The 22,051-nt window shown below is 44.4% G+C and overlaps 1 protein-coding gene across 2 annotated transcripts; it reads left to right on the plus strand.

Annotated features, from left to right (window-relative positions):
* Nucleotides 1-656: 656 nt before the first annotated feature.
* Nucleotides 657-21,590, plus strand: brd1a (bromodomain containing 1a). 2 transcript variants are annotated; one of them, XM_074698074.1, is made up of 13 exons: nucleotides 657-1,361; nucleotides 2,548-3,961; nucleotides 6,471-6,639; nucleotides 6,895-7,026; nucleotides 8,471-8,599; nucleotides 9,562-9,874; nucleotides 9,976-10,317; nucleotides 13,351-13,944; nucleotides 14,185-14,326; nucleotides 14,406-14,539; nucleotides 15,326-15,435; nucleotides 16,008-16,162; nucleotides 20,004-21,590. In XM_074698074.1, the coding sequence occupies exons 2-13, from the start codon at nucleotides 2,562-2,564 to the stop codon at nucleotides 20,185-20,187; spliced, it is 3,804 nt and encodes a 1,267-aa protein (XP_074554175.1). In that variant the 5' UTR covers nucleotides 657-1,361; nucleotides 2,548-2,561; the 3' UTR covers nucleotides 20,188-21,590. The 2 variants fall into 2 exon arrangements, with proteins under 2 accessions (XP_074554175.1, XP_074554176.1); XM_074698075.1 differs by having other exon boundaries at nucleotides 6,471-6,627.
* The last annotated feature ends 461 nt before the right edge of the window (nucleotides 21,591-22,051 follow it).

Here is a 22,051-nt window from a genome sequence, read left to right on the forward strand (position 1 = left end):
CAGAATAATGACTAACTAAATAAATAAGTAAACAGCCAAATAAATAGGGAATAGTCACTGCTCATAGACTGACTGGATATGTTGCATTCATAGTCTGGTACAACCACTTTACATAAATGTAATCATATCACACCTTACCTTATGATAACCTGTTTTCACAGGGTACAAAAAAAAAGACCCCCACCCCCCCAAAAAAAGGAAAAAGAAAAAAAAAAGATAAATAAATAAATAAATAAATAATAATAATAATAATAATAATAATAATAATAATAATAATAATAATGATAATAATCATAATAATAATCATAATCATAATCATACTAATGATAATATATATATAAAGATAAATAATAGATACTCGGGGACTTGTCCTAAGGAAAGTCATTATTGTATGGACGCTTGTTTCAACCAGATAAAAAAATGAATGAATGAATAAATAAATACATAAAAAAAAATAGGGCAACGTGCCCTTATTGATGATATATGAAAAAAAAATATATTAACAAACCTGTAGGCGTTATATTGCCACAATTCCGATTATTACTTCATTAGTATGACTCAGTATCTCATAACTTTGACTACTTTTTAGGGCAAATTATTTATTTTTCAGTGGGGCAAAAACGGTCCATTTTGTTTTGTTTACCAGGCGGAAACGGGCTTCCGTGTTATCGCGTCTTTACAAAATTGGGTTAATAACCTTACGAGCACCATTAGGACTTCAGTGGTTATCAGGCAGGGTCATTTGTTAATACTTAGGCACTGTGAGTTTAAGTGAATTATTTATGTCTGACCCACGCAGTTAGAAAAATACATCTTATTTTGGTTATGACCTAGCACCCCGGTCGGGGGAGCTAATGCAGACATGGCACACACAGCGCTCCAGTCCCGATGTGCGCTTTGTTTGGACCGTTGTCTACACAGAGTAATGTCAAATGGTTATGCATTGATTGTGTGACAGATGGGCTTTTGTGTGAGATCCCACCACCACCACCACCATGACCTCCAGCGTCACACGTAGAGCGGTGCGTATGGTGGGAGTTGTCTGCTGAGACGCATTGTTGTTGGGGGATGATCCGCTGATGCTGCTGCTGCTCCGGGTCAACTGTGGCTTGGTACTTGCCTTTGAATGGTCCATAAAGCAGATAACTGTGTGTTTTCCGTTGATTCTGAAATCGAAGCATCACAGGCATTAAGCAGGCCTCTTTCTCATTGTATCAGTAATTGAAAAGAGCCCACTTTCACCCGTGGATGAGAACACTGTGTTCGGATATAGAGCCACTAAGCAGGCCCTGTCGCCTCTGCTTTGTACGGCTGCTGGCTAGCTTCCGTCTTCTTCAACTAGCAACACTGTCCGAACCAAGGTATGTGCTCTATTTCCGCTACTTCTTTTATTTTATTTTATACATAGTGCATGTGTTAAAATATTGCTATTTATTCCTATTAGACATGAATCGTAAAACAATAAAAGAGCTCTTTTCTGCTGAGACGCCATTAGCTCTGTGTTAGCCTCTGTAGGCTAACTAAGTAGCTGGCTAGCTAATGTTATTGTTAGCACCTTAGCTCCTCTGGCTGAGAGCTAAAGGTGTTTAAACAAATGAATCTTTGCACCAAATGGACAAATGCTGACTCCTGCTCCGTCATGTTATTGTTGCTGCCCTTAGTGACCGCCCCCCACTGCGTTTAAATGGCCCAGCTCACAGACAATCTTACATCCAGCTGGTTACTGATCAAAGTTCACGACAGACACCCAAACACAGACTGTCATTGCAGTTTACATACACCACTGTCAGGCAAATCAATGAAACTCAGCTTCCACTCATTATTTGTTCTGTATGGTCATCATGTAACTAGTATGTGCACTGTGGTATTGATTGAAATGGTTTATTTAAATCATGCAAAAGTAAAAAAAAACAGTGCCAACAAACATCAAAAATCAAAACAGAAAACTTGACAGGATAACAAACAGTGCAAAAACAGAAAATAATCTGCTAAACCAATGATTTAACTTTTGCATTTCCAAAAAGGAGTTGAAAGAAACTAAAATTACTACTTACTATGTCTTCTTCATTATTTATTAAAATATTATAACCCATTTGGCTTGCTTCTTTCTTCTATTCCAACAGAAACAATAATAATCCCTTCCCAGAGAATTCCCATAATATTCTATTTACTTCTATTTGATAAACTTACTTCTGACGAATAAAGCACAGGGGGCACAATTACATTACATTTCAGTTTCATCCCTTCTAGAAACTTACTGTGACAGTGACATGAGGAGACAGGAATGGGAAAAGTGTTATTGTTCTGATATAGCTGTTTTTTTGTACTGAGGAAATTAAATCCTAGCATATGTCAGTAACATCATGTGAATTACAACATAGGACTGACTGTTAGGGTGGCATCATGGCCATTGTTTGTAATTATTTGGCAAGGGAGCCATCTTAATAAAACAATTCCACCTTTAATGACTACAGATCAGTTTAGCTAACCCTTCTTTTGAATACATTCACATCTAATACTATTTATCCCCTCTTTGTGCCTCTGCAGCATCACGGAGTGGCATGATGAAGAAGAAAGCTCGGCAGCACCGGGTCATGGTGCCGCAGAGGCCCCCATCCCCCATCAAGCCCTCCCCCAACAAGCAGATCCTGACCTACGCCCAGGCACAGCGTATGGTGGAGTTCGACATCGATGGGCGCCTTCATCGGATCAGCATCTATGACAAGCTGGACGTGATCTCAGATGATGACCCCATGGTGCAGGAGATGATGGAGTGCACCAGCAACAAGGAGAATGCTGAGAAACCTCAGCAGGTTCTCCTCAGGTCAGTCAGGCTGAAGAACAACCAGGAGAAGAGAAACGCTGCCCTGGGGATCACCAGTCCTGGAGAGGGTGTAGGACATCCTGCTGGGGTTACTGCTGGTCCTAAGCTCCCAGAGCCTAAGTTTCGTACCGTAGAATACAATCTCCCTGCAGTCCCTAAGCGTTCAGGGGCATTCTATCAATACACAGAGAAGACAGAGGAAGAGCTGGACGAGGAAACAGAGTACGACATGGATGAAGAAGACTACGCCTGGCTGGATTTGGTCAATGAGAAACGGAGGAGTGAAGGAGTCAGTCAAGTCTCTCATAATGTGTTTGAGTTTCTTATTGACCGCTTTGAAAAGGAGTTACACCTGGAGAGTCTGGATCAGTGTAGTGAAAAGCATGTCTCCGTTGATGAGGATGCTGTCTGTTGTATCTGCATGGATGGAGAGTGTCACAACAGCAACGCCATCCTGTTCTGTGACATGTGCAACGTGGCTGTGCATCAGGAATGCTACGGTGTGCCCTACATCCCTGAGGGCCAGTGGCTCTGCAGACACTGCCTCCAGTCTCCCAACCAGCCTGCAGACTGCATACTGTGTCCTAATCAGGGAGGAGCAGTGAAAAAGACAGACGATGATCGCTGGGGTCATGTTGTGTGTGCCCTCTGGGTCCCCGAGGTCGGCTTCTCTAACACCACCTTCATTGAACCTATTGATGGTGTCAGCCATATCCCACCTGCCCGCTGGAAGCTCACCTGCTACCTCTGTAAGGAAAAAAGTGTTGGAGCGTGCATCCAGTGCCACAAAGCCAACTGTTACACCGCCTTTCACGTCAGCTGTGCCCAGAAGGCTGGCCTCTTCATGAAGATGGAGCCCATTAAAGAGGTGACAGACTCAGGAGAGCCCACTTTCTCTGTGAAGAAGACAGCCTACTGTGGAGCTCACACACCTAACGGCTGTGTCAGGAGGCCTCTCACCATATACGATGGGGCCAAACTCAAAAATGGACTGTGCAAAAGAGGGGGAGGCACAGGGAAAGCACAGCCACGAGGAAAACAGAAGAAGAGGAGTAAGAGTAAGAAGACTGAGCCTGAGCCTGAGCCTGAATGTGAAGAAGCAGCTCCAGTTACTGTGCCTATGTTTCCTGCTCACAGGTATGAGGTGCCTCTCTGATGTGAGCGATGTGGTGGAGCTTTAGAAGGGTTAATGATCAATTATCAGTTACTCATTAACAAGACTTTGAATTTTCCTATGTCATAAACTAAACCAAATGTGATTTTTCCTGAATGACACTGGTCAGTGTTTCCCCTGCCATTGTATACAACGTCACTGCCCCCCAAGGCTGTAAACCTAGGGGAAGCACTGCTGCTGTTCAGAGGTACAAATCAGCTTTAACTGAATGTGGATTTGCTGCAACAAGACAACTGAACAGGAACATACTCTAGACCCACAGGGACCCACAGGGACCCACAGGGACCCACAGGGACCCACAGGGACCAGCTTCCTGTGAACTCGCTCTTGTTGACAAAAAAACAAACATGTTAATTTTGTTGGGTGTCAGTTAGGAGCACAAAATGTGGTTCCAGGGGCAGAAATCATGCTGAGACGTCTCTGATGAAGCTGATCTGCAGACTTGCAAGTGTTCCTGCAGCATCAGTCTTTGTATTCAGAGATGAGGAGGAGCCATGTGGACAGTTTTCAGTCAGTCAGTCTCAATCAATCTTTATTTGTATAGTGCCAAATCAAAACAAATGTTATCTCAGGACACTTTCCAAAAGCATTAACAGGTCTAGACCTGTTAATGTTAATAAAATGTTATTAACAGAAACCCAACATGAAGACAAGATAAGGAGTCTTATCTCATCTTGACCCACAATGAGTACAAAGCTCTGCAGTATTTAGCAAGTTACAACGGAGAGGAACAACTTCCCTTTAACAGGAAGAAACCTCGGACAGAACCAGACTCATGTTAGACAGACATCTGAGGAGACTGGGATGGAGTTAAAAAGAGATAGATAGAGGAGAGAGAGTGACAGAGAGAAGTAAACTGGGGGGGGTGGGGGTGACAGAGGGAAAGGGAGACACACACACACACACACATAATATAAGGTTTGGCGTTGTGGCAACGGTTCTGGTGAAACTACAGGTCCAGAGCAGCAGACCATTCCTGGTAATAAAGCCATAGCAGCTGGAGTCTGACAGGAGCACAGCAGCAGACCGTGCACTTCATCGATCCCCAGGAACCTACAAGACAAACTCAGATCCTCCCAGAGAGGTGTATGGTCAGTTACTATAACAGGATAGTAAGTCTAGAAGTTAGACAGACAGATAGAGAGGGAAACAGGAGCCCTGTGTGTCAGTTCCCCCCCGACAGTCCAAACCTATAGCAGCATGACTAAGAGCTGGTTCAGACCTGATCCAGCTCTAACTGTAAGCTTTATCAAAAAGGAAAGTTTAAAGTCTACTCTTAAAGGTTGAGACCGTGTCTGCTCCCCGGACCTCAACCGGTAAGTTATTCCAAAGAAGAGGAGCCTGATAACTAAAGGCTCGACCTCCCATACTACTTTTAGAGACCCTAGGTACAATGAGCAGACCTGCATGTTGAGAATGCAGTGACGGATTATATGGAATGATTAAGTCTTTAAGACAGGATGGCCCGATGAAGTCAGAAGAAGAATTTGAAACTCTATCCTAGATTTTATAGGTAACCAGTGTAGAGACGCTAACACTGGAGAGATGTGCTCTCTCCTCCCAGTCCAAGTCAGTACCCGAGCGGCAGCATTCTGAACCAGTTGAAGAGTCCTAATAGACTTATTAGGACAGCCGGATCAAAGAGAGTTAGAATAGTCCAGCCTAGAAGAACGAAAGCATGGACTCGTTTCTCAGCATCACCTCTAAGATGCTTCAGCACTTTATTGTTCCACTTGATAAAAAATAGAAAACAGAAATGCGTGTTTGAGTGAGATCTTGACAGTCTCTGCTCAATTACTCTTGAAAATCTATGTGTCCCATTAATCTTGCAGCACTGTCCAACCATGGAAAGGCTTCAGTTTTTGTGGCGCTGTGAGGAAAAACCCATTTCAGGTCGTTTATCTCAGTAGAATTTAACAACAGTGCAATGGTAGTGTAAATTTTTATCTTTATGGGAGCCATAAAACTTCAGCACTTTGTCAGTATTCTGCTCGACAAACTCCTGAAAGTAGAGAGACATGTTGTACTGTGTGCTTTGGTTTCTGGGGAGGTGTTATAATTAAACTGTTAGTGATTTACAGCAGATAAAATGATCATGTCACTGAAGATCATGTAGTTCTGGTGTCTCTCTTCACAGTCTTCTAGGAGTTTGTCCATATGCGGAGAAAGACAGGTTTAATGAACCATCCTATGGACATGTGGTTATTAATAGACCAACATCTGTTCCAAGGGTTCACTTTGTGACTCCAATCAGTGTTTTGCTCTGAAGAAATGAACTTCAGCAGCTAGGTTATATGGTCTTCATCGAGTCAAATGCTGCTTATAGTTTGTCTTCAGCTCTCGAGTTAAATGTTCATCTGAAAACACAAACTAAAGACAAGCTGCGGTACTCACTGTCTGTTTCTGAAAGAGTTAATGTGAGTTTGTTGGCCGCGCTGGATTGTTTGAACCCTGTCCTCCTGTCTCCTGCAGGTTGCAGACCATCCTCAACCAGGTGTCAGTCCAGAAGAAGAAAGCCTTTGTGGAGCTGGTTCTAAATTACTGGTCACTAAAGAGGCAGTCCAGGAATGGAGTTCCCCTCATCAGACGCCTTCAGACAAGCCTGCAGTCTCAGAAGAATGCGCAAGCGGTTTGTTTATCTGTCAGTTCACCTCAGGAGACGTCCAGTCTTCGTTCTGCTTCTCTCTTTAAATCCTATAGCTCTTAGAAATCACGTGGCTTTACTCTTTATGAAACACCTTCTTAACCATTGTTAATCCACACATTAATGCTTCATCTGCTGCTGTTCATAATTGCTGCTAACACAACAAGTTTGACATGCATTGATTAAAGAACAGTCGTACGGGCTGAGCATGTGGCTTTCTCTGTTTGTAATGTGGGATTTTATGTCCTCCAGAGGCAGAACGAGGAGGAGAGCAGAGCGCTGAAGGACCAGCTGAAGGAGTGGCATCGTCTCAGACATGACTTGGAGAGGGCGCGGCTGCTGCTGGAGCTGATCCGCAAGAGGGAGAAGCTAAAGAGGGAGGAGGTAAGAGAGGAGATAGGCAGGTGGAAGGGTCAGTGGGTACACCTTCAGCTGTGACAGAGTTCATGATTGACCCCAAGTTAACTAAAGATTTTCAGACATTTCAATCAGCAGCACTAAACAGAGTCAAGCAGCAGGAACAGACAAATAGTAAGAATAAAGGCACAATAAACCCTGAACAAAGGAGACTGGGTCATAAATGTGTCTGCTGGATGCTCTGGCAGGACCTCTGGAGCTGCAGTGAGCTTCTGCACATGCAAGCTCTGTATCTGGCCAAACACCCTTATCTGGTTGAAGCCAGTCTGCGGTTATGAGTCAGTGAAGTCAAACTAAGACAGAAACTGTTTGGGACTGAGTTATCGTATGACCAACTCCGACATCAAACTCTGATTATTATGTTTGTTAGAAGTTGAATCTGTTTCATGCTGCAAATGTGACAGCCACGCATGTCGGCTTTCAGGGGAGATGTATACAGGATATATAGACCTCAGCTTTTTACTGTAAGATGTGAACACATCTTGTTTTCGTTATCACCACGCTACACTACGTCAGACCAGGGATTGAATGAAGAGATCTGTACCATCTTTATTCTTAAATTATAAATATTCAAAACAGAAGCAATTTATGAAAAATAAATAACAGACTTTCATTTTGAAAACAAGGAGGAATTCAGCAGATGTGCACATGAACAGCTTTGTCTTCCTTTGGTTTGTTTTTGGGCCTGTATGCCTTAGTTTAGCTGGGAAAGGATAAGGGCCACTGAAAACAGAAACACTTTCAAGGTCAGGATGGTTTGGCCTTACTTCCACCATCGGTTCAGTACGTCTCAGTACGGCACATATTTTGTGGTGCTTCCTTTGAATAAAACTGGGACAGGTCCACGAATTACCTACCCGTACTGTCCCACTTTTTGGTACCCCTCTGCCGGGGTCAGATATACTGATCTGACCCCAGACGGTGGAGTCTTTGCGATGTGAAATTGCAGCCAAACTTGACAGAGGAGGAGAAGAAGTAAGAATTTTTTTTTTAAACCGTGTAAACAACTTCTTCTCCAATAGTGAACTACTGTGGTAGACGTGTTTTTGCAATACACTGCCCCCTGCAGATTGGGAACAAAAACCAAACACATTCTATTGCGCTTACTCTGAGCGTCTCATTTCTAAATGTTCCGTTCATGCAGAAACTATGACCCAGCCTTTAAGCTCAAAGGTCTTTGAGTACTTCTTTAGATCCTTTTGGATCACCGTGTGTAAGCTCTTCATACATTAACATGAGAGGAAGCTGCGCTGCACCTTCACACGCTGCCCACACAGCCAGTCTGAGACCTGTGAGGCTCTGAGTGCAGTCAGAAGAGATAAAGCCTCTTAGGGACAGAAAAGAGACTTTCTGCCTGATTGTCCAAAGAATCCGTTGTCTTATGAATGATCTGTCTGTTTCTGTTTTGTAGATCAAACAACAGGAAACCCTCCTGGAGATGCAGCTGACTCCGTTCAGTATTTTACTCCGAGCCCTGTTGGACCAGATCCAGTCCAAAGACCAGGCCAGGATCTTCACCCAGCCGGTTGATGTCAGTGAGGTAAAGTCTGGAGGAAACTAAAACCCTGAAGTCCTGTTGTGTCTGTCAGACAGGACTCTCTCCACCGACTGTTTCCTCTCAGTAATCCTTTAAACAAAGACATCTTCGAACTGGACCTGCTGGTTCACCTCAGCTGTTTGCGCTCTGCCTTTGTGTTTTGTCAGAATATAAACGATTGTAACACAATGGGTCGGCTTATTTTCAGCTCGTAAAGTTGCTTCAGAAACGTTAAAATAACGGACTAAAGAATGAGCTGTTGTGAGGATCCAGGCAAAGACGTTTAAGAAGTGTTTTACGTTTTATTTCCTGATCTTTGAGAGCTCTGAAGCCCCAAACAGACCTCAGAGGACCTGAGAGAGACTAATGAAAGGCTGTGTTGAAGACACGGCAGAGACCTCAGTCAGCAGACAGCTGCTCTCTCTGTGTCACAGTATCTGATCAGAGCGACTCAGGTCATAAATCAGCCTCCCTCTCTGTGCAGACTGTTCAGCAATGGGACTGAATGTGTAACTGAAGACGAGGCTCAGCAGCTCCAAAAAAGTGCAAACTGTTCTTCTGTCAGGCCCAGCTAGCTCAGTCAGTAGTGCATGAGCCTTTTAATCTCAGGGTCGTGGGTTTGAGCCCCACGTTGAGCGAAATTAATGTCTTCAGAGATTGTTCAAAATCTGCAGTGTCAGCTCTTAGGGAGCGTGATGAGTTAGCATCCAGATCACTTCCAGTGAGGACATGTTAACTAATCTAAACATGGAGTCACAGTGATTTGTATACAATCATTCAGACTTTATTCTCTTGTGTTTGTATTATTATCTCTAAAGTAACATGCTGCAGGTGTCATCTTGGCTCTGATTTTATCCCTAACTTCTGATCAAACCATCATATTTAACAGACTGCAATTAATGCACTATAACAAAAACTTTACTCTGAGTGTTTTAACATGTTTTACTATCTGATCCTCCCTTTAGGTTCCAGACTATCTGGACCACATCAAGCACCCGATGGACTTCTCCACCATGCGTCAGCGAATCGAAGGACAGGGCTACAACAACCTGGAGCAGTTTGAAAGCGACTTTAACCTCATCGTTGATAACTGCATGAAGTATAACTCAAAGGACACATATTTCTACCGAGCTGCTGTCCGCCTCAGAGACCAGGGAGGGGTTCTGCTCAGGAAGGCTCGGAAAGACGTGGAGAGGATTGGCTTTGACTCGGAGAGTGGCATGCACCTGACAGAAGCTCCTGAGTTCAAAGCTACACCAGCGTTTTCCTGGGAGGACGGTAAGGATGGCAGCGAAGACAAGCGTCTGTCTGACTGGATTTTCTTCAAAGATCCTTGATTATCCATTTAAATGTTCACATTAATGTTTGTTATCCCTCAGTGGACCGTCTGCTCGTGCCAGCCAACAGGGAGCACCTGTCCCCGGACAAACAGCTGCAGCAGCTACTGGAGAAGTTCGACCTGACCTGTGCCATGAAGTCCAGCCCCTCCCGCAGCAAGCGCCTCAAGCTGCTGAAGAAAACCATCAACGATGTGCGAAACGAGATAAGCCTGAAGAGAGTCCACCCCTCCCACCATCACCACCACCACCACCATCATCATCGATCTTCATCTTTAACTCCCTCCACATCAGCATCATCTTCATCAGCAACCCCTAATCCTGAGCCCAGTCAACCCAAAGAGGAGAGGCTGAAAGCCAACGGACACTTTGCAGACGATGAGGGTACGTACAGTGGGAGAACTTCCTGCTTCATTTAAAAAGAAGTCTTTCAAATCTGACCTGGCCAGCTGGCGCTTTTTGGAGCTCCGAACATGTCCAAAGCTCAAAACATGTCCAAAGCTCAAAACGTGTCTGAAGGTCCAAACATGTGTAGAGCTCCAAACATGTAAAATGTGTCTAAAGCTCCAAATGTGTCTGAAGCTCCAGCCGTATCTGAAGCTCCAAACATGTTAAGAGCTACAAACGTGTCAGAAGCTCCAAACATGTTAAGAGCTACAAACGTGTCAGAAGCTCCAAACATGTTAAGAGCTACAAACGTGTTAAAAGCTCCAAACGTTTCAGAAGCTCTAAACGCGTTAAGAGCTCAGAACGTGTCTGAAACTCCAGAAGCATCTGTAGCTCCTATCATATGTGAGTCTTCTACCATGTCTGAAGTTAAAAACATGTCTGAACCTTTAAAAGTCTCTAAAGCTTCAAACGTGTTCAAAGCTCCAAACATGTTCAAAGTTCCAAACATGTTATAAGCTCGAAACATGTCTGAAGCTCCAAATGTGTTTAGAGCTTCAAACATATCTGAAGCTCCAAATGTGTTTAGAGCTTCAAACATGTCTGAAGCTCCAAATGTGTTTAGAGCTTCAAACATATCTGAAGCTCCAAATGTGTTTAGAGCTTCAAACATGTCTGAAGCTCCAAATGTGTTTAGAGCTTCAAACATATCTGAAGCTCCAAATGCTGTTAGAGCTCCAAACGACTTTGAAGCTCTAAACGTGTCTAAAACTTCAACTGATCTGAAGCTTCTAACATGTCTTAAGTTACAAATGTGTCTGAATCCCTAAACTTGTTTAAAGCTCCAAACGTGTTTAGAGCTTCAAACATCTTTCTGAAGAGTGTCTGAAGCTCCAAACATGTGGTTAAGCTTCTAACGTGTTTAGAGTTTCAAACCCGTCTGAAGCTTTAAACGCGCCTCAAGCTCTAAACGCGTCCCAAGCGCCAAACGTGTCTGAAGCAGCAAACGTGTACGAAGCACGGAGGGAAAACAGTTTTGATTAATCAGACACAGACACAGCTATACATGTTGATTAGAAAAGGAATGAAAAAAAATGGCCATTTCGAAACAAAGGTAAGGTCATGATACATACAAACTGCATGGCTTTATAAAATCAAAGTAAAGTAATGATCAGCAGCAGCCTGGAATGTATTCATGATCCTATATAAAGGATTAAAGTCTGCTTTTGGTACGTCCATGGAGGAAAAACCACTGATTGTTTCAGACTTTTCCAAAGGTGAGGGCTGAATGAAATATGACACCCTTATGATTGTAGTGTGATTTTTATGCTTTTAATTATTTGAGAGATTTCTGCCTGATCGATGAAGTCAGCTCCTCTTCAGTCTTTGAGTTGAGGTCTAAGGGCATATTCAGACACGGACTGTTTGGTCCACTTTAAACGGACCAGGGTTCGTTTCCCACGCTTGTGCGGACTTTTAATGAAGGTGTGAATAGACACAAACGAACTCTGGTGCGGACCAAACAACCGGACCGAGACCCACTTTTTGAGGTGGTCTCGGTCCGCTTCCAAACAAACTCTTGTGGTTCGTGGTTCTCTGGCGCAGGTCTGAATACAAACCAAGGTCCATCCGGACTAACTACAGGATACATGTGCCTTTTGGGCCTATAGAGCCACCGTAACCTAACCGTCTTTGGTTCATACCTGATCCTCCGTCTTCTGTTTAGCCACGCTGTTGCTGGCATGTTGTGGGTCAGGACACGCAGAGCATAGCGTCTCCTTGCTGTGCGCATTCATCTTCACTGTTCCAAAATTTGAAACGTTGTTAAGCCTGCTTTGAAGGAGCTGCTCTTGAAACTGAAAATGATTTTGCAGCTCTAATAAGGGCACAGACACACGTTTACCTCCATTTCCAGGTCTGTACTCTGTGTAGTACTCTAGTGTGCCGCCTTTGTTAGTGCTGTCCAATGAGAGCACTGATCGTCACACACGTGGATGTGTTTACAGAATATAGTCCACTTGCACAAAGTACAATCTGAATATGAACCGCACCAAACTAAAAAAATACAGTCCGCTTTTGGTCCGGACCAAACAAGTGGACCAAAGGACTTCTCTGGTCTGAATACAGCCTTAATTAACCCAGATGTGTCCAAAGGGCTGGCTGATGCTCCAAACCCTCAGTGAACTGTGAAACCTGAAGTCACAGATCACACAGAAAGTTCTTCTGGATTATGTGGGTGTAAAGGTTTTCTTCTGGAGGCAGGGGAGCGCCGTTTTTGTTAAATCTGGATCCCTCAGTGGAGCTGATCCCTGAATAGATAGTGTTATAATGAGCTCACAGGGGAAACAGAGAAAAGGAGTCATTTGTTCTCATTCTTTATTTATATAAGTGCCTCAGTGTTATGCTAAACAGAGCCTTGTTTTACTTTCATGATAAACCCCAAAGCTGTCTGAGAATGTGCTCTGTCAGCATCACTGCAGAGCGAGGACGGTGTGCGAGCTTTGGAGGGCGTCAGTGTTAGAAATAGTGTTAGGACACACATTTATTGTCTTCGTCAGGACTTCAGTTCACTTCTAATGTTTATATCCTGGTTTTATTTCTCATGACTTTATTATTTTCTTCTTCAGAGACACCACAGTAAATAAATTATACTCTAACACCGATTATACAGATATTTCTGCACCAGCACAAGGGAATAGCATTTGTGTTGGAAATAAATCAAAATACATGAATATAAAAGATTTAACCTCTGCATTGAATGACACTCAGTGAACAACGACCAAAACCTTTTCCACTATAGAAACAGACTTTGCTACTGCTCTCCCTACTGCAGTGAGAGGATGTGTGCTCTACCTGCCAGGCACTTGTAAAGGCTGGGAACTCCCAGACCAAAACATGTTTGATGAAAATGATTCATTCTCTTTGTAGACGGTGAGCCTGACTGAACTTGAGAAGTTATTTTCTCTGTTGAACTGTCAGATGTTCCAGATAACACTCTGAAGTTATTTTCCCTCTTCTTGTCCTCTGCAGCAGACAAGTCCCTTCCTCCTAAGCTGGAGCTGTCAGACTCTATTCCTCCCCTCATCCATTCAGACACAGACCCTGAGCCCCCCACCCTCAAACCCATCGACGTCGCCCCAGACTGTGAAGATAAGAGTCACAGCAAGCGCCTCAAATGTGACAGCGAACTCCCCAACCTCCTCTCTCCCACACCCTGCCTCAACGGCTTCTCCCGCGACAGCCCTCAGGACTCCCTGTTGGTTGGGGACATGAGCGTGGTGGCCACATCCACCCTCGCAGAGCCCACAGGAACCGTTAACCGCAGAACCGCCGTGCTCTTCCGAAAATCAAAAACCAGCAGTCCTCAGAAACCTGTGAGGACGGGAGAGGAAGAAAGGGACAGAGCTGACGGAGGAGAGGAGGGGAAAGAGGGCAACTTGGAAGAGGATGAAGATGGTGCACAGCTGGGCTCCAAATCCTTCTTGTCAGTGGTGATACCGCGGCTGGAGACGCTGCTTCACAGCAAGAAGAGGAAGCACAGCGAGAGCAGGGACAGCGAGGAGGATGGAGGAGAGGCAGAGCATGGAGAGGAGGGAGAGTCCCCGGTGAAAAGACTGGACACTGGTGAGAAACGTAAAGAAAACCACTGCAGCTGTAAATAAGAGAGCAAGGGTTTAGTCTGAGTCACTCACAGACAGCACCTGTATTATTCCACAGCCTAACTTTAACCTTCAGATCCAAAGCTGGAGCTAGATGAACTCTACAGTTTGAGCTGGGCTTCTTCAGCAGAGTACAGAGAGGTGGTGGATTCAGGGTTTGTGAAACAGAGCTCAGGATATGTGTGCCTCCTGTGTGTCCTCTCAGGTTTATCCAGTGATTTCCTGGAGATGGAGGAGGAGAAGGATCTCCAACACTCCAGCAGAGCAGCTCGGCCTGTGGAGCCTCGGAGACGCTGTGCCTCTGAGTCCTCCATCTCCTCGTGTAGCAGTCTGCAGGGCAGCACCAGGTACTGCACCAGGCTGGGCCTGACACGCCTTTGATCCTCTGCTGATCTGTCAGTTACATCTTTATGTTTATGTTTCCAGCACTATCCTCAGTCTTCCAAAGTGTGGGAAAGGGAAACCTGCCTTGGTCCGGAGAAACACTGTGGACGATAAGAGCGAATTAATTGCCTGTATAGAAACAGGGAACTTTGCAAAAGCTGCAAGAATTGCTGCTGGTGAGTGTGCTGAGTTAGACGTCTTAAAAATCTGTGTGTGTGAAAAGATGACCCACTTTACTCACTGTATCATAGCGATGAACAGGATTCATCCACATTTAATTATGTAGTTAAAAATAATCACATCAAGAAACCAGTAGGTGCTGCATGTCTGTCCAGAAAATCAGGAGAATCAATGCAAACATGAGCCAACGTGTGAAGAGGAGCTTGATGATGAATACTGATTGATATTTTTATTACAGAAGGTAAAATCCCTGGCCCTGTGATTGGTGGGTACATCAGTGTGTTTTACAGTAGCTGTGTGTGCTCAGGGAGCAGGACCTTAAACCATACAAACTATCAGAGCCCCCTCTGAACTGTTTCATTTTACCGCCTCATGTGCTCTTGGAGCTTTAACCTGATCAGAGCAGCACACACCTGCTGTTCACACACACACACACACACACACACACACACACACACACACACACACATTAAGAGCAGGACTGGAAATGAACAGTGATGTGACGTCTGGCTGTGACCGCTGAGCCTTTACTCTGCTGCCATCATGGCATCTCACCAGGCACAGCGTCTGGAGACTGAGTCCAGACCTGTTCTGGCTCGCAGAGACTGGCTGCTACAGTTTGATACGTCTCACTCAACTGACGCTCAGAGAGATTCATTTCCCACCCTGCTCTGCTGTTTGCTGCTGTCACAGCCTGGCTTCCTGAGACCTGTGTGTGTCTGTGTCTGCTTCTGTGTTTAATCCCTCTCATAACTTGTCTGGTGTTGTTCCTGCTTCCATAGAGGTTGGCAACAGCAATATTTGGATGCCCGCTAGTGCTGCAACAGTTGCATTGGAACCGTTAAAGCTAGTTTGGGCCAAATGTAGTGGATACCCTTCCTACCCTGCTTTGGTGAGTGTTTGTTGGACAGAGATCCTGACAGTCATTAATGATGGAGTCTGTTTCTCTCCCTCTCTCTGAACTTCTCTGTCATCTCTACATCGGGACCTTTGGGGACATGTTGGGGCCTGATTCTGTTTTCATTTCCAGCAGATCGAGGCATAAGTTTTCCTGCAGCTGGGAGATTCTCTCGTGTTTGTCCTCTAGGTGGCAGTGTTTCTCTGCACATCAGTTAAAGTTTGACCTTAGTATGAAAGGACGAACCAGGAGAGAACATTGTTTCCACAAGCTGCTGGTGTGCATGTGTGTGTGTGTGTTAGCATGTTTGTGTGTGTGTGTTAGCATGTTTGTGTGTGTGTGTGTGTGTGTGTGTGTGTGTGTGTGTGTGTGTGTGTGTGTGTGTGTGTGTGTGTGTGTGTGTGTGTGTGTGTGTGTGTGTTAGCATGTGTGTGTCTGTATGTATAGGTACATTACAGCCATTATCATGACATGCCTGAGTTCCCCTCCCAGGTGAATGCATGTTTGCCATGTGTTTGCATTCATGAGCATGTGTTTAACTCCCTGTGGCCCCCTGCTGTGTGTAGATCATCGACCCCCACATGCCGCGCATGGGCTGCCAGCACAACGGGGTGTCCATCCCCATGCCCCCCATGGACGTGCTCCGCATCGGAGAGCAGATGCAGTACAAAGTCGAGGAGAAACTCTTCCTGGTCCTCTTCTTCGACAACAAGCGCAGCTGGTGAGTGCTCACAGTGATCAGTGAGGCTTTTTCAGCTGCTGCAGCTCCCTGAGAGGCTAAACCTGTCAGCCTGTCTGATCCCTACTCTCTGTCAGCGTGACACCCACCCAGTCTGGCCTCCACCCAGGCCTCCACCCAGGCCTCCACCCAGGCACAGGCTGCTGAGGAGCTCACCTGGAAGGGAAATGTTTTCAGCTCTAACACTTGTTTGTAGTGGAGCCTTAATAACAGAGTTAAGATTTACTTAATTTTGCATCTGTTTATGGCAAAATCACAGAATTCATTATTTAAGAAGAGTAAAGTCAATCCAATCATGCAGTGTTTGGTTCAAACTGCAGGTGTTAAAGTCTAGATTTAAACTATTTAGACTGAGTATGTGTGTTGGTGTGTGTGTAAGGCTGAGTTACAACCAAATCAACATTCAGAGCATCTGATAAATGTAATCCCACCTCTGTTCATCATTAAAACTCACCACCCTGTGTACAGTCACATGACTGCCTGATCCAAGATAAAAGTCACTCCTGAATACTTTGAGGTGAATAAAAACATCAACCAATGGGGTGAGAGAGATTAACTGATTAACTTAGTGAAACTAAGACATTTTTATTTTAACAAACTAAACAGAATCATCAGTTTGACCCTATGGGAAGAGATTCTTTGAATTTGTTGTTTTTGGTCATTTTTGTTTAATCTCTTAAATCAGACATTTTCTTGGACCTGTCAGGAGAATGTGAGTCACATTAAGTCTAATGAAAATTCTTTTTAACAGAAATAAGACAAAAACACTGTGAGGACTATAGTTTCTGCAGAGATTTATAAATGACTGATTGAATTAACTTATTTTCTTTTAGGTCAAAATTATTTAAGGTGACTTATTCTTTAATCATAAAAGACAAATATCTGTTAATGCTCCTGTAGATGAGACCAGACACTTAGCACAATTATGTGAATAGTATAACCCAAGTACTTATTAACAACAATAACAACCTATATAATTATCATTTAATAGCTATTATTATGATTAATATTTTTATTATAATTTTTATTACTATCCTCTCTGAGGATAAGACCTAATGGATGAAATGAAAGGGTGTGCTTTGTACTGAGGACATTAACATTAGCTCACTGATAAACACTCCACCAGCTTCTGTTCAGACTCTCTAGCACACTCTGTCTGACACATTCTGTCTAACACACTCTGTCTGACACACTCTGTCTAACACACTCTGTCTAACACACTCTGTCTAACACACTCTGTCTAACACACCCTGTCTAACACACTCTGTCTAACACACTCTGTCTAACACATTCTAACACACTCTGTCTGACACACTCTGTCTGACACACTCTGTCTAACACACTCTGTCTAACACACCCTGTCTAACACACTCTGTCTAACACACTCTGTCTAACACATTCTAACACACTCTGTCTAACACATTCTAAAACACTCTGTCTGACACACTCTGTCTAACACACTCTGTCTGACACACTCTGTCTAACACACTCTGTCTAACACATTCTAACACACTCTGTCTAACACATTCTAACACACTCTGTCTAACACATTCTAAAACACTCTGTCTGACACACTCTGTCTAACACACTCTGTCTGACACACTCTGTCTAACACACTCTGTCTGACACACTCTGTCTAACACACTCTGTCTAACACATTCTAACACACTCTGTCTAACACACTCTGTCTGACACACTCTGTCTAACACACTCTGTCTAACACATTCTAACACACTCTGTCTAACACACTCTGTCTGACACACTCTGTCTAACACACTCTGTCTAACACATTCTAACACACTCTGTCTAACACACTCTGTCTAACACACTCTGTCTAACACACTCTGTCTGACACACTCTGTCTAACACACTCTGTCTAACACATTCTAACACACTCTGTCTAAAACACTCTGTCTGACACACTCTGTCTAACACACTCTGTCTGACACACTCTGTCTAACACACTCTGTCTGACACACTCTGTCTAACACACTCTGTCTAACACATTCTAACACACTCTGTCTAACACACTCTGTCTGACACACTCTGTCTAACACACTCTGTCTAACACATTCTAACACACTCTGTCTAACACACTCTGTCTGACACACTCTGTCTAACACACTCTGTCTAACACATTCTAACACACTCTGTCTAACACACTCTGTCTAACACACTCTGTCTAACACATTTTATACCATGGTCAGTGAGAATTCCAATGTCAACTGGCGTGCCTTAGATTGGTCTAAGGCACGCCAGTTGAAAAGTTAGTTCGGCAAGTTAAATCACCGTTGTATCACTCCGCTGTGTGCGTTACCATAGCAACGTGTCGCACACATTTCAACGCATGTGAGGGCAGCCTGCGCTCCTACTGGGCCCCGTCTCTATAAAGCCTGGCTCACACTACAGGATTCACGCCCGATTAAACCCCGATGCGGTCCTCCCGACAATCGGGGAAGAAATCTGGTCGGGGCCCAACGTTCGGGCAAGATTATCTTCTAGTGTGAGCGGTTGACAGATGAATCTTTAGCCCCACGATCGTCTCACAGACTTGTTGAAGCCGCCCTGATAATTTTTAAACATGTTTGATATTTATCTAGATGATTACAACATTCATTCTCACTGAGGATGACAACAGACAATTAGAAAGAGCCCCAGAGACCGGACAATTAGACAACACACGCAGGCTGAAAGTGAAACTGAAGGCTCCGGGTCAGCTGACTGCGCGCTCCACTGGTCCACTCGAGCCAGTTCAATAATGCCTTTAAAAATAACACATAACCACACCATTTTCAGTAGCAAACTGTTGTTTTATCAGTGTTCGGTGTGAGATCAGGTCATTATTGGCTGATACAGCAACAGTTTCACCTCTGTCCCCCAGCGTGCGCGTAATGGATGAAAGGCACCGCTGCAGACAGCTCCGCTTCTCTCTCCTCCTGTCCCACCAGTGCTCTAAAAACCTCACATCAAACAACTGAGCACATGTGGTCCATCACTCATTATTTAGTCATTATTTCTTTTAAAGTTTACAGTTTGTGGGACCATGGTATGAGCGGATTAAACAACTCGGAAGCGTGCATTGGACCGTTCTAAGGCACGACGCGGAGTGGGAACACCACGACGATGCTGTCCGAGTTGTTTAATCCTTACCTAACACACTCTTGTCTAACACACTCTGTCTAACACACTATGTCTGACACACTCTGTCTAACACACTCTGTCTAACACACTCTGTCTAACACACTCTAACACACTCTGTCTAACACACTCTGTCTAACACACTCTGTCTAACACACTCTGTCTGACACACTCTGTCTAACACACTCTGTCTAACACACTCTGTCTAACACACTCTGTCTAACACACTCTGTCTAACACACTCTGTCTAACACACTCTGTCTAACACACTCTGTCTAACACACTCTGTCTAACACACTCTGTCTAACACACTCTGTCTAACACACTCTAACACACTCTGTCTAACACACTCTGTCTAACACACTCTGTCTAACACACTCTGTCTGACACACTCTGTCTAACACACTCTGTCTAACACACTCTGTCTAACACACTCTGTCTAACACACTCTGTCTAACACACTCTGTCTAACACACTCTGTCTAACACACTCTGTCTAACACATTCTAACACACTCTGTCTAACACATTCTAACACACTCTGTCTAACACATTCTAACACACTCTGTCTAACACATTCTAACACACTCTGTCTAACACATTCTAACACACTCTGTCTAACACACTCTGTATAACACACTCTGTCTAACACACCCTGTCTAACACTCTCGGTGTGTTCCGCTGCAGGCAGTGGCTTCCTCGGTCCAAGATGGTTCCTCTGGGAATGGACAAGACCATAGACAAAATCAAAATGATGGAGGGACGAACGTCCAGCATCAGAAAGGCAGTCCAGATCGCCTTCAGCCGGGCCATGAACCACCTGAGCATCGTGCAGGACGAGCCAGTCAGCGACCTGAGCGACGTGGACTGAAGCTGACTGTGTCTGCACGCAAACACACTCATACACACTCATACCTCTCCTTGACCAAATACATTCCTCCCTGCTCTCTCTTTCTGTCTCTTGTCCGTGCAGGAGACCCAAATGTTTACTGGACACCTGCTGTGACAGGTGGTGTCTCTTCCTCGTCCATTCCCCCCTCACACACACACACACACACACACACACACACACACACACACACTCCTCCCCGTGCCGATGGGAAACGGCTGCTGCTCTAATGAATGTCGATCCGTGTCCGGGCTGGTTCCTGTGTAGAAACTTCTCCCTTCTTCAATCAATCATGTCTTTCTCTTCCTCTGTCACATCATCAAGACCTCTTACTTTAACTTTGTAAAGGATACCAAACGTTTTGGGACTGGGCCCTGGTTCCTGCAGGTGGCGCTCATCTTTCCTGTTCTGTTGTTTAAAGAAGCATTTTGTAGCTGAAAGGGCAGAGTGGCTGTCTCTGGAGCTGTATCTGTTCGAGCCAAAGCCTGCGTTGGTGTCGCGTGTTGTTCCTCCTCCTTTCAGTCAGACACAGCCCTGTGTTGGTATTTAAAGTGTAAATCTGTACAGCTGCCTGACACTAACTTATTTTGTAGTTTGAATGGCTGCTGTACAGCAGGTTTTTAGTATTTATACTGGACTCACTGGCTCTGAGGACGGAGGAGGAGCGTGCAGAAGCCTTGGTATTAAGGAGATTAGGGCTACAGCGCCATGTTCCTGCAGAGCAAACACAACTCCCTTTGAATTTTTTAAGTTATTGAAGTTTATAATCGTAAGCTTCCATTTGGCATTAATCTGTTTTGTATTAAGAAGTGTTTCTGGTATATTTTTGTTCACATATATATTTATATGGTTTGAATACATGATGAAGCAGTATGTGAGTCTCTGGAGCTCATACAGGCACACTGACAGACGTTTCAAGCTCTCAACAAACCAAAAAATGATGACCCAGAAGTTTTCCTCTGATTTCCTGTGAGGTGTGACGTGTTCCTGAAACAAAAGAAGTAAAGTGTATTTTTCTGTGGAACATTTGACTGTTACCTGCTTTTACTGTAGTCATAGGGAGACGTGCCTGCGTTAACTTGTTGTGAAATCCCTGTGTTACTTTATGAAGAGAAAAGAGCTGCAGACTGCAACCCCATGGTGGTTCAGCGGCACATGTTGTGGTGAGACTTGCCTTCTTTTTCAGTAACCCTTTCTAACTTCTTTTGTAGTGTTAGACTCCAACACATTTCATTTTATACTAGGCCTATTTTCTCTGGTAGGACCGGATAGTTTTGCTATGTTTCTTTTGTACTAAACTGTAGTCGTTTTTTTATCAGGTCATACACATATTGCTGGGACTGTTTTTTGTAGTAAATCAGAAATAAAAGATGCAAATTCTGTGGCTGCAGATGCTGTGTTACTCTGTCACACACACACTCCTCACTGCCTCAGCCCTCACACACCACCACACACTCTCGCACCCTCGCACAAATATCTGACTTACGACATCAGCATAAACCTTTGCCTTAAGTTTGACATTAAATCTACATTTTCATCTTCTCTGGGACCAAACAATCTGTGCGTACGCGTGTGTGTGTGTGTGTGTGTGTGTGTGTGTGTGTGTGTGTGTGTGTGTGTGTGTGTGTGTGTGTGTGTCCCCACTCGTGGTCAGTGGAGGCAAACACTCATCCAACCTTAAAGGGGCCATATGGCGCCGTATGTGGCTCCACAGATGAGCGCCCTCTCACACGGTGAATCGTGTCCTATAGGTGTCCAGCTGCATTGTCACAGCGTCAGATGGGGAGAGAGGTTATGAACTGGGACAGCGCTCTGCATGCGCTCAGTGCTGATCAGGACAGCTCTG

Source organism: Halichoeres trimaculatus, unplaced genomic scaffold (genome assembly GCF_033239565.1).
Source record: "Halichoeres trimaculatus isolate MK-OKI-2021-1 unplaced genomic scaffold, fHalTri1.1 fHalTri1_scaffold_21, whole genome shotgun sequence".
In the NCBI taxonomy this organism is placed as follows: Eukaryota; Metazoa; Chordata; class Actinopteri; order Labriformes; family Labridae; genus Halichoeres; species Halichoeres trimaculatus.